The 12,139-nt window shown below is 40.2% G+C and overlaps 1 protein-coding gene across 1 annotated transcript; it reads left to right on the top strand.

Moving 5' to 3' along the window:
- Positions 1–1,274: 1,274 nt before the first annotated feature.
- LOC107269331 lies at positions 1,275–5,425 on the top strand. The gene is made up of 2 exons (XM_015743058.2): positions 1,275–1,319; positions 2,590–5,425. The coding sequence occupies exons 1-2, from the start codon at positions 1,317–1,319 to the stop codon at positions 3,304–3,306; spliced, it is 720 nt and encodes a 239-aa protein (XP_015598544.1). The 5' UTR covers positions 1,275–1,316; the 3' UTR covers positions 3,307–5,425.
- The last annotated feature ends 6,714 nt before the right edge of the window (positions 5,426–12,139 follow it).

Genomic DNA, 12,139 nt, shown 5'->3' with positions numbered 1-12,139 from the left:
AATTTCGCCGAAATTGTTGCGGAGCGCTTGAAATAAGTCGTCCGGCGATGTAATGTCGTGTCCATCAATCATTTTCCAACTTGTTTAATAATTTTTTTTTAAATAACTAAGCGAATAAATGTTTTTCTTAGATCTTCTGGGATTTCATCTAAAACCGTTTTTGTTTCGAAATTGAATGTCTCTACTGAGATATTATTGCCTTCAAATTCCGTTATTAATTGAAGATGTGATTTTAAATTCTTCATAGCAAATGATATTGTATTATCTTCTCTCTCTGATGTGGAATCATCGTTTCCCGCTAACGGGTTAAAATTCTCGTTTCGCGTCGCATGTCTACCGAGTGACGCGCATATATCTTCCATTCTTATGGTCAATGTTTCTATCTGTTCTTGTAAAGCCGCAATACGACTTGTTAGAGTTTCGAGAATTTGACGGTCCGCCATTGCATTAGAAAATTGTTGTTTACGATCTGGTTCTTTAATGTCTTCCACGGAATCAAGAGAAATAGAGTCGTCAGAAAGTATAATTTCTTTTACTTGTCTGTATTCTGTGAATTATCGGCGGTTTATAAGTAAATAGTTTCTTTTGATTTTGTGTTACTTACAGTAACGTTATTATCTTCATTTTCTGGTGCACTCGGCTTCCGTACTGGCTTGAGATCCTTTCTGCTGCCACCAAAATTTCTTGTTATGTCATGAGGATGTTATAAAATAATCTTCAACATTTTTAATAATACTAAAATAGCAAAAGCAAACTAATATTTTATTGTATCTCGGTTTCGTTAACAATGGCACAATCTTATTCTATTTTCCTTTCTATGAGTGGACGATGCTCACTCGGAGCCTACAGTTCGACGACTGACTCTTTGTTGCGTCTAAATAATGAAAGCTTCTACGCCTTAGTACAATCTTTGCTGACAAAGGGCTACTTATCGTGTGGTACTAAGAATGCTAACCTAGTAAATAATTAAGTAACGCTTAGGCCCATAACAACATATATCAAATCCTGTGACTTTCAAGCATGATTATATGGAACATGTAGAAGTATCTCATTTACAGAAGAATCAAGTTCTGAATATAGATGAGATAGATTTGTATAATATTTGCAGATACTTCATACTTCAAACGAGTATACTGTGACGTATACCGTTCATCGGCGTCGCCTACAAATAATCCGTGGCTGCTCCCAACGTGCTGTAATCGAAGAAAAGATCCGAAGATCTAATTGTTGGGCGCCAGGTGCGGCTTTCCCGCACCAGCATCCCTCACCACGGCCGTTTTCAGATTTTCCGGCGGCTCAACCTCAGCGCACTGAAAATGGTAGAGGGGAACATGGGGGCGACGAGAGAGAATTTCAGAGTCAACGGATAGGCGCGTAAAATGATAAGATAGCGAATAGGATACCGTTCCGTTTATTATCTTTAAATAAACGGCGGATTTTACAATACAAATCCCGTCGCGTACAGTGTGTTCTCCAACGGCAGCCCACGACTATTCCGAGTCATGATTTCTAGCTTGCCCCGACCTGTCTCTATCTCGGTGTATCTACCGAACCCGCGAATCCCCTCGCGGCGCGATTCGCGATCCTGACAGGTCTCGTTGGAGACGAGCCTTTCCTTCCTCGGGAGTGCACCCTCTGACGTCGATAGCCACTTGAGGCATCCGCGTATCCGCACCACTGTCGCTCGGCTATCTTCTCGCGTAAGATATTTTTTAAATAAGACCGCCCTCGCGATACTTACCGAGAACTGATTGTCCCATCAGTCCCGTACCAAATCCAAATCGTGGTGGCCGTGTCCCTTTCGCTTATCCCCGTGGTGCCGCATCCCGGCTCCACGAGGGTGTCCATCAAACACTCGGAATTTCACACACTCGGCCACGCACTGGCACTAGACCATACAAAAAAACCCGGGAGTACCTCCCCTCACCCGAGTACCTCGAGTGAAACTTGCAAAATTTAGGCGTTTTTTCAAATAAAAAATTTAACCCCTTAGCAAACTCATTTTCGAATGTTTAAAAGCGCGTTTTAATCGTTGAAAGTTCATCTACAACGTGGAATAAATATGAAACTAATATTTCATTGCATTCCTAATAAAAAATGGTGGGAAGCTTCGGGTGCGCTTGCGATATCACGAGATCTCAATCACGGGATCAAGTCGGAGAACAATAATTTTGTGAGAATCTGCAATATCATTAAAAACGATATCACGCACAAAGTGGACTAGATTGGCCGGAGCGTTCGGAAGTTAAGGCCAATTAAATATTTCAATTCAAGGGGGGGGGGGGGTATAGCTCCCGCTAGAATGATGCTACAGGGGTTCAATGGGGGTGTTTTTTTAATGCCGAAGGATGTTCTCTCTCGTGACGTAATTAGAAATATGAATTTCCTTCCGGAACTACTAGTTCTCCGGAACTACTAGAGTCGATTGCTAATAAAAGTTTACACCATGTTTAATCTTGGTGAGAATCTTAAAGTAGGAAGCCTTTTTATTATTCCCGTGATAAAACTAACTTCGGAGTAGTGCTGTTTTACGGTTTTGTATTTTACGAGGATAAAATATACTAAAAATAATATTATTTTTGATTACAGGAATTATGTGCGCAGAATAGACTGGATGAACCATATTATGAAATTACTAATATTAGTGGGCCCTCGCATGCTCCGGTATTTACAATCACGTGTACAATACAGATGTTTCAAGAAGAAGCCTGCGCAAGAAGTAAAAAGCAAGCAAAACAGAACGTAGCACAAAAAATGTTAAAACATTTAAAAGATAACGTAAACATAAATCTCCCAGGAATGGAATTAATAAGTGCACGTGCGAATGATAAAGACGTAGACGATTTAAGCAAAGGTATAGAATACCTGAATTTATCAGTCACAAATTTAAAGGAGTCGAGAAAAGAACAAACGGATTTAGCAATGGCTCGATACCCAGATTTAATGAAACGTCCAGGCATTGTCAGTTGCAAGACTCATGATATTCCAATTTCAATGTATCATCTGTGTTTCAAGGTTGGATACTTAAATCTTGTTGAGACTTTAACATGTTTGTTAAGTCGACAAAAAAGCGATAACATGACTTACGATGAACTGCGAGTATATTTAACCCGAAGTGCTGATATTTTGAAGTGTGAAATTAAGGAAATCAATTATAAATTGAAAACACCAAATCTTTATATGATTGGCATACAATTAAGTTTCACTCCACAAATTATGGAAATTGGTTATAGCACCACCCAAAAAGAGGCTGAAAAAAATGCTATGATTGCAGTAATAGGGACCTTGTTCTTATTACTAAAATAAAATTTAATTCATTTCCTTTACTATTTTGATAATGATATATTGCTAAAGATTGCAGTTCACCTGAGCAAACAAATTAATTCCTCTACAAGAATGAGGACAGGGGTACATGTCGGTCTCCAATATTGTGTTGATGAAAACTATGAGATACGGAATAGTTACAAAATAATTTATAGCCACTTCCTATAATGATATTAAATATCTTTGTGTAAAGTTATTGATAAAAAGCTTTATTTTTACTTATGTATTCTAAAAATTGTAATATGCGTACAACTGTAAGGGGTAATTTTTGTATTCCAAACGTGAATGGGGGTTTCTACATTTTAAAAGTATGTTGTGCCCAACAGTAAACAAAAAAAAGTAGCATAAGAAATACTACGTAACAAGCGTCTCAAAGAATTATTATAAAATTGAAAAGCAAAACATTTGTAAAATATTTGTTATACATGCTTCATCATTCTTTACACAAGATATACCAGATTTTACGTCCAAAAAATGTGCAGCACTGCTCCTCACGACAAAAACGTGTATAAAAAAAATGCATATGAAATATTTCTAAATTCAATAGTTTTTATTGGAAAATGCATTTAATTTTCTCATTTCAATCAAATTTTCTATATTTCCTCCCCTATTTTTTATTACCATACTCCAGCCCCACATTATTTCGCATGGCAGTGAACAATTTTGGGATTATCAAACAAATTCATCATTTTTTGCTATACATCAAATATAAGTCATGTATATTGCTAGAAGTACAGTGGTTCACAGTGATAAATTGCAAAAATAATACTTGTATATTCAGTTCTATCCAAAATAATGGAGGGAGCAAAATAATAAAACTACAAAACATAAGATGATGCTGGAAAGATGCACCTCTTGTCCATACATATACTAGTCTACAGTGTACGATATCTTCGACATGAAACGAATTACATTGGCCACGTTTGCGGCATTTCACGAATTTGTCTAACTCCAAACTTTTCACTATCCTGGGTGAAAAGGTAGTGTGAAGGTGGTTGCCTAGATTTACAATAATAATATTCCTATTTCAGTGAATCCCCTCTATATTGTTCATTGCAAAAATATTACCCACCTAAGGTATTATCTTTGACACAAGCATAAGCATAGAGATCCATCATTTAAAAAATTTTCATGTCACTTGTTATTTAAATAATGCAATAAAAAAATGATTTAAAATCTGCAAGATTTTTAATTAAAATTTAATCGTAATAATGTTCGATGTAAGAGAAGTGTCTAGAAGAAATTTCATTCACTTTATCACCTAAAAGCTGAAATATCTTGATAAAAATATAGTTATTTTGAGATGCAAAGTATATTTAGTGAATTTTTACTAGTTTTATTCCGTATATCTCTTATACAAGCTGGTAAATCAGTTTGAAACTTTTCACGTACGACCATTAGGCAATTACCAAGAACATACGCAAAATTCGGATCCGTATCTTGGAAGCGCCCTCATGAGGAAATGAATTCAATGCAAAAGTAAATTTGATTTAACAATTGTTTATATACGTTTTTTATACAAAACTTTTGATAAGGAACAGTGCTACATGTTTCCAGGCCCAAAATCTAGTACAGCCTCATACAGTCTTACCTCTATATTTGTGTTATCAATAGGAAGTCTATAATGAGAACTAATACATAAATAGTTGTAACGTTAGTTTTGATATAAAAGTTATAGTTTTTAATGTAAGTTTTGTAATATAAAAAGATCGCTTTTTTAAATATAAATTTTTATAGAAATATGGACTTGTTATAATCATTTTCTTTGGTTACCGGAAGGACTTTCCATAACTACACACATGAATTCTACACGCGAAGTAGTATTCTTTTCATTGAGAATAATATTGTGCAAATCAACATAACAACATAAAATATACCGATAGTTTAGAATCTATGATAAGGATTTTTAAATTACTTAAAACTTTTTTTGTTATAAAATTACATATTTCTATTATATTAAAGATGAAATGTATCACTTCATCGCAAAATATTAATTATGATTATGTAAAACTCATTATGGCAAGCAAAGTAGACGGCGTTATGTGTTAATGTTGCTAATGTGACTGTGTAAACGATTGCTTCAAAATAATATATAAAAATGTTTTGAAAACCAAAATTTAATACATTTTCTGACACGATCGCATGAAACATGTAAGTCAGATATAAGTATGCCATTGTAAAAAAAAGTGTGTATGTGTGTGTGTGGTAAGTGCGAGAAAGAGAGGCGGGGGTGAGAGAGAAAGTAATACAGTAGAGAGAGTGATATTTATTTTGATCCTAGAGCCGACCACATTGACATCGACCACATCACATTCACACGTCGACCACCAGCATGAGAAAAAATATTGTATTCTCGCAGTGGTAGCAGATGTGTACGCACAGAATTTCTGTATCCACGCGTTAGTCAGTTGTGCGCGACGCACAGAAGTTTTTCGCGCAGGTCATCTATATCCCCCAAAAAACACTTACGTGTAAAAAACTACGCCAAGTACAGGAGTGCTGTGTATTCCTCTAATAAAAAGTATTGATGTCAGATTATTGAGGCCAAGTACATAAGTCACTACATGTTTGCCTATTATATGATCTAGCACTGGCCCATCATTTTAATTGTATTTTCAAAATTTCCTATAACGTTTTCACTACTCTTTTACAATACTACTATTTCTCGTAGTTAATTATGATTTAATGGTTATTTAATAATTAATAAAACCTTAGCTGATTCCTTATCGAGTACTACTTGGCGGGTCCGTGCATTTCTTGATATAAATTTACGTTCACTATGCCAGTCATTAAACTCAATACCAATATCAACTTTCTATATAGAGCTTATTAACGATAACTCGTCAACAATAATCACGGTAAAAGCTTAATAACAAATGTATAGTTTTAGGATACGATTAGTACGATCAAAGTAAGTACTTTGGAATTCCTGGCACGGACCCGCTAAGTAGTACTCGATAAGGAATCAGCGAAGGTTTTATTAATTATTAAATAACCATTAAATCATAATCAACTACGAGAAACAGTAGTAATGTAAAATAGTAGTGAAAACGTTATAGGAAATTTTGAAAATACAATTAAAATGATGGGCCAGTGCTAGATCATATAATAGGCAAACACGTAGTGACTTATGTACTTAGCCTCAATAATCTCATATCAATACTTTTTATTAGAGGATTACACAGCACTCCTGTACTTGGCGTAGTTTTTTATACGTAAGTGTTTCTTGGGGGATATCACAAGTTTTTGTTGCTCAACGGGACATAGAAGCTCTAAGCACTGAAATCTATATTGTCACAGATATAAAATGTAAATGCATTATGATGTTGCTAATCAGAAAAATATATTGCGTTGTCGAAAATGTTTAATGGCATATAAATTTAATTTGTAAGTCCCTTTTTCTAGAAATGCAAAAGACATACAAATTTTTAAAGAAAATGTAATCTTCAATACATATAAGTGTCGTTAATGCTGTCCAGCTTGTTGAAGCCGTGTGGTCAACATAAAAGAGGAGAGTGTGCTGGATTATTTACGTACCTCAGGCCGTGCGAACATCAGAGAGGATACTATAGTTTGAGCGAAGCGCCAAAGCGGCGCTCGTTACACACTTTTCTGGACTTCTATGTCCGACATCTAGGTACAAGAAACTACGGAGCGGAACACGTGGACACCCTGAACTTCCACATCCGACACCTAGATATAGAAAGCTACGGAGCGCCATACCTGGACACCCTGGACTTCCACATCCAACACCTGGACACAGGAAACTACGGAGCGGAATACCTAGACACCCTGGACTTCCACATCCAGCACCTAGATACAAGAAACTACGGAGCGGAACACCTGGACACCCTGGACTTCCACATACAGTACCTAGATACAAGAAACTACAGAGCGGAACACCTGGACAGCTTGAACTTTCACATCCGACACCTAGATACAGAAAACTACGAAGCGGAATACCTGGATACCCTGGACTTCCACATCCAGTACCTAGATACAAGAAACTACGGAGCGGAACCCCTGGAGACCCTGGACTTTTACATGTGACACCTAGATACAGGAAACTACGGAACGGAACACCTGGACACCCTGGACTTCCACATCCAGTACCTAGATACAAGAAACTACGGAGCGGAACACCTGAACAGCCTGAACTTCCACGTCTGACACCTAGATGCAGGAAACTACGGAGCGGAACACCTGGACACCCTGGACTTCCACATACAGTACCTAGATACAAGAAACTACAGAGCGGAACACCTGGACAGCTTGAACTTTCACATCCGACACCTAGATACAGAAAACTACGAAGCGGAATACCTGGATACCCTGGACTTCCACATCCAGTACCTAGATACAAGAAACTACGGAGCGGAACACCTGAACAGCCTGAACTTCCACGTCTGATACCTAGATGCAGGAAACTACGGAGCGGAACACCTGGACACCCTGGACTTCCACATCCAGTACCTAGATACAAGAAACTACGGAGCGGAACACCTGAACAGCCTGAACTTCCACGTCTGATACCTAGATGCAGGAAACTACGGAGCGGAACACCTGGACAAACTGTCACCTAAAATACTTGGGACTATGCCGAAGCACACGTATACATACATCCATATACGCGCGCTCCACATGAATGTAATTAAAAACTTAATAATTCTATACTGTTGTCAAAGCACCCTTATACTAACTGGAAATTCGGTATGAATGGTAGCTTCACGTATAAAGTGTATTTGATTGTGTTGTGTATTCGTAAATTACCAACACTATACAGAGTACAAATAGGTAAAGAAGGCGAAGCAGTCAGCGCCATCTGCCGTGTAAAAAATGCGATGGACGTGCGAAGACGACGACGATGACGACGACGACGACGACGACGACGGACCTGAAATAAAATCATCCCTCTCGCCATGTGAATACGTCCTGAGTGCGCCCATGCGTCGAAACTAATGCGAAATAAATGTTATATCGAAGTATGCCTACCTTGTATGTACATACTGTGACGGTCGAAGATCCAGCAGCTAACTCTAATGTCCAGTTAATCTTGATCAATTACAAAAATTATTTAACTTGGTAGCGTCACTCACCGAAAATAGGTTATCTGGCCTCTGACCCGGCCTCCGATCTGTCGTCGGAACCGTCAATGGACTCGTCCTTGGTCCAGCTGCGGCTGGTCTTTGGCACCTTGATGGCTGTTAAGAGAGCATAACGGTTCTCGTTCTTAGTTGAGTTCTCCCAGTGGATATGCTTCGAGTAAAGAGTCTCGGCGGGCCGTGCCCCGTACGGCGGGTTGCCTTTACTTGGCGCGAGACTTGACCAAGTCTCTTGATTTGCCCGCAGACAGTCAACGCGAAGACGCCGAAAATCCGCGCGATTAAGGGGGAATGGTACCGACGATTCTATGTGCGCATGGCAACTAATTCCCCAAAATACCGAATACTTCTTCTTCATGCAGCCAGGTCTCCGTGCTATGGGTCCACCCAGGGTATTCGAAGGATATAGGAGTCGGAAGAAATGTCGGAACTTATCTACAGGTATCTAGAAATACTTAACGGTTAGGCTTAGCAAGACACACTACTTTCTAGGTCACTAAAACTACTTAACTGTTAGGCTTAACAAAACACACTATTTTACAGATCTCTTAGGGAACTTAGGTTCTACAGGAATTACGCTATCGCACGCAGACAGTCAACGCGAAGACGCCGAAAATCCGCGCGATTAAGGGGGAATGGTACCGACGATTCTATGTGCGCGAGAGCTCGAAGCGAGGAAACTTCGCACCCAAAAATCTCTGTACAGAAAGCACTATCAATAAATTGATGACACAAACCTGAAACCTTCCGATAAAGTAACTTTCCTTGCGGAGCCGGATTTTTGAATTATTGCTTAGGAGACTACCCGTTCTACTTTAAATGGACCTGCGTATTTCGGAGCTAATTTGGCCGCAATATTATTTTGTCCCGATGATAGTATACGATTGCGCTTCCAGACCTGATCCCCTACCGCGTACTCTATGTCCCAATGAAGCTTGTCATAATATCTTGCCTGACGATCGAAAGCCTGATCTACATTCCTCTTTACCAAGTCTCGGAGTTCATCTAATTGTCTCATCCGATCTTCCCATTTCTCTGTATTTGGCGTGGCTATTTCGGCGGGCCCTTCTGTTCCTCGCCGTAACGAATGTCTAGCCTTTGGTTCTCGACCTAGGTTAAGGAACGCTGGAGACACTTGAGTGGAACTGTGGCATGCCGAATTAAACGCAAATCTAAAATCGTTCAAATGTACGTCCCATTCCCGATGATCGTTCTCGATGTAGGCTATTATCATTGTTTTCAATACTCGGTTGACTCTCTCCACCGGATTAGATTGCGCATGATAAGGTGGAATATGCGAATGTACTATACCGTACGCGTTTGTGAATTCTTTAACGGCCCTATTTGCAAATTCGGTACCATTATCTGTCAGGAGAACCTCCGGAGTACCCCATCTAGAAAGAATCACGTCCTCAAACGCCGCCAAGATATTCTTAGCATTGGATTTCCTCAATGCTACGCACTCGATCCATCTGGTGAAAAGGTCCTGAAAAACTAAGATATACTCGAAGCCTGCCTTACTTCGGGGGAACGGACCCATCACGTCAGCCGCCACCACAGCCCATGGCTGATCTACTACTCTTCTTCCCATTAAACCTGTCGGTAAGGCTTGTTCTACCTTGCAAGATTGACATACTTGACATTCGCGTACCATCTTTGCCAAATCTCTATACATCCCTGGCCAGTAATACAATACTGCCGCTCTGGAATATGTCTTCTCGATTCCTAAGTGTCCCGCTTGTGGTTCCGCATGAAGACACTTGCGTGGAACTGTGGCATGCCGAATTAAACGCAAATCTGAAATCGTTCAAATGTACGTCCCATTCTCGATGATCGTTCTCGATGTAGGCTATTATCATTGTTTTCAATACTCGGTTGACTCTCTCCACCGGATTAGATTGCGCATGATAAGGTGGAATATGCGAATGTACTATACCGTACGCGTTTGTGAATTCTTTAACGGCCCTATTTGCAAATTCGGTACCATTATCTGTCAGGAGAACCTCCGGAGTACCCCATCTAGAAAGAATCACGTCCTCAAACGCCGCCAAGATATTCTTAGCATTGGATTTCCTCAATGCTACGCACTCGATCCATCTGGTGAAAAGGTCCTGAAAAACTAAGATATACTCGAAGCCTGCCTTACTTCGGGGGAACGGACCCATCACGTCAGCCGCCACCACAGCCCATGGCTGATCTACTACTCTTCTTCCCATTAAACCTGTCGGTAAGGCTTGTTCTACCTTGCAAGATTGACATACTTGACATTCGCGTACCATCTTTGCCAAATCTCTATACATCCCTGGCCAGTAATACAATACTGCCGCTCTGGAATATGTCTTCTCGATTCCTAAGTGTCCCGCTTGTGGTTCCGCATGAACCTCCTCGAAGACTTTCCTATGTTGTTCCTTAGGAACCACGAGCTTCCAACCGTCTAAGTCAGGGAATACGTCCTCTCTCTTTTTAGTTGGGCGATAATAGTACAATCTATTATCGACCCCCTTCCACCCCAAGAACTTACGTGGGTATTTTTCTATATCGCGAAGGCGTTTTCGATACCACGTATCCTCTACCTCATCGATTATAGCTAAATCCTCCAAAGTTTCCTCCTCAAACATTCGCGATAGTGCGTCCGGCACATGATGCATCGCACCTTTGCGATGTATTATCTCGAAGTCATATTCGAGGAGGTCTAAGGCCCATCGTGCTAGCCGGCCAGTGGGATTGTGCAAGTTATGCAGCCACCGTAGGCTACTATGATCGGTTATCACGGTGAAATGGAATCCTTATAAGTACTCGCGATATTTCCTAACCGACCAGATCACCGCTAAACACTCCTTTTCTGTAACGGAATATTTTCGTTCGGCATCTGTCATGGTACGGCTAGCATACGCAATCACGCGTTCCATCCCGTCGATAGTCTACGTCAATACTGCCCCAATCCCGAAGCTACTCGCGTCCAGGTCACTGGTAACACAGTGGGAACGGAAGAGACCTCTACTTCTCGTCCCTTTTGGAGTATCCCGAGCACTGATTACAGCGCTGGTTAGTTACTCCCTTCTGTCCGCATTTATAACAGAATAGGGCGCACCGAAGCTACTCGCGTCCATTTGTAGCACGAATGGCACTGTAAAATCTGGACACGATAAAATAGGTGCAGACACCAATGCTTTCTTAACCCCTTGAAAGGCATCTTCCTGATATTGGGCCCACTCCCATATTTTCTCTTTTCTCAACATTCTAGTCAGGGGTTCGCTTACGGTAGCAAAATTATCTATGAATATACGGTACCAAGAGGCCATACCCATTAAAGCGATGCCCTTTTTCACCACAGTTCCAACAGTTGGAACTAAATTCGGATTTCGTATCCTTATCCTTCTCCTCCCCCTTTTTCTCGGCTTCTTTCTTCTTACCGGATCCAGAGGATTTATTGTTATCGTTGGTATCTCGATTAACCAAAAACCCCAAGTATTTTACTTCAGTGCAGCAAAAGTCACAGTTATCTGGATTGATTGTCAGTCCCGCTTCGCTAATGCGCTGCAGCACCCTGCGCAACCAATCTAGATGCTCTTTAAAAGTTTCAGTTACGATTATTACGTCGCCTAAGTATGCAAACGCATGTGGCTCCATATCAGGCCCAATTAACCGGTCTAGCAGTCTTTGAAAGGTCGCCGGCGCGTTAGTCAGACCATACGGCATTCGAGTAAATTGAT

This window comes from Cephus cinctus, unplaced genomic scaffold (genome assembly GCF_000341935.2).
Source record: "Cephus cinctus unplaced genomic scaffold, Ccin1 Ccin1_scaffold0633, whole genome shotgun sequence".
Lineage (NCBI taxonomy): Eukaryota > Metazoa > Arthropoda > Insecta > Hymenoptera > Cephidae > Cephus > Cephus cinctus.
Note: the sequence above shows the minus strand (reverse complement) of the source record. Positions and strands in the feature narration are given on the sequence as shown.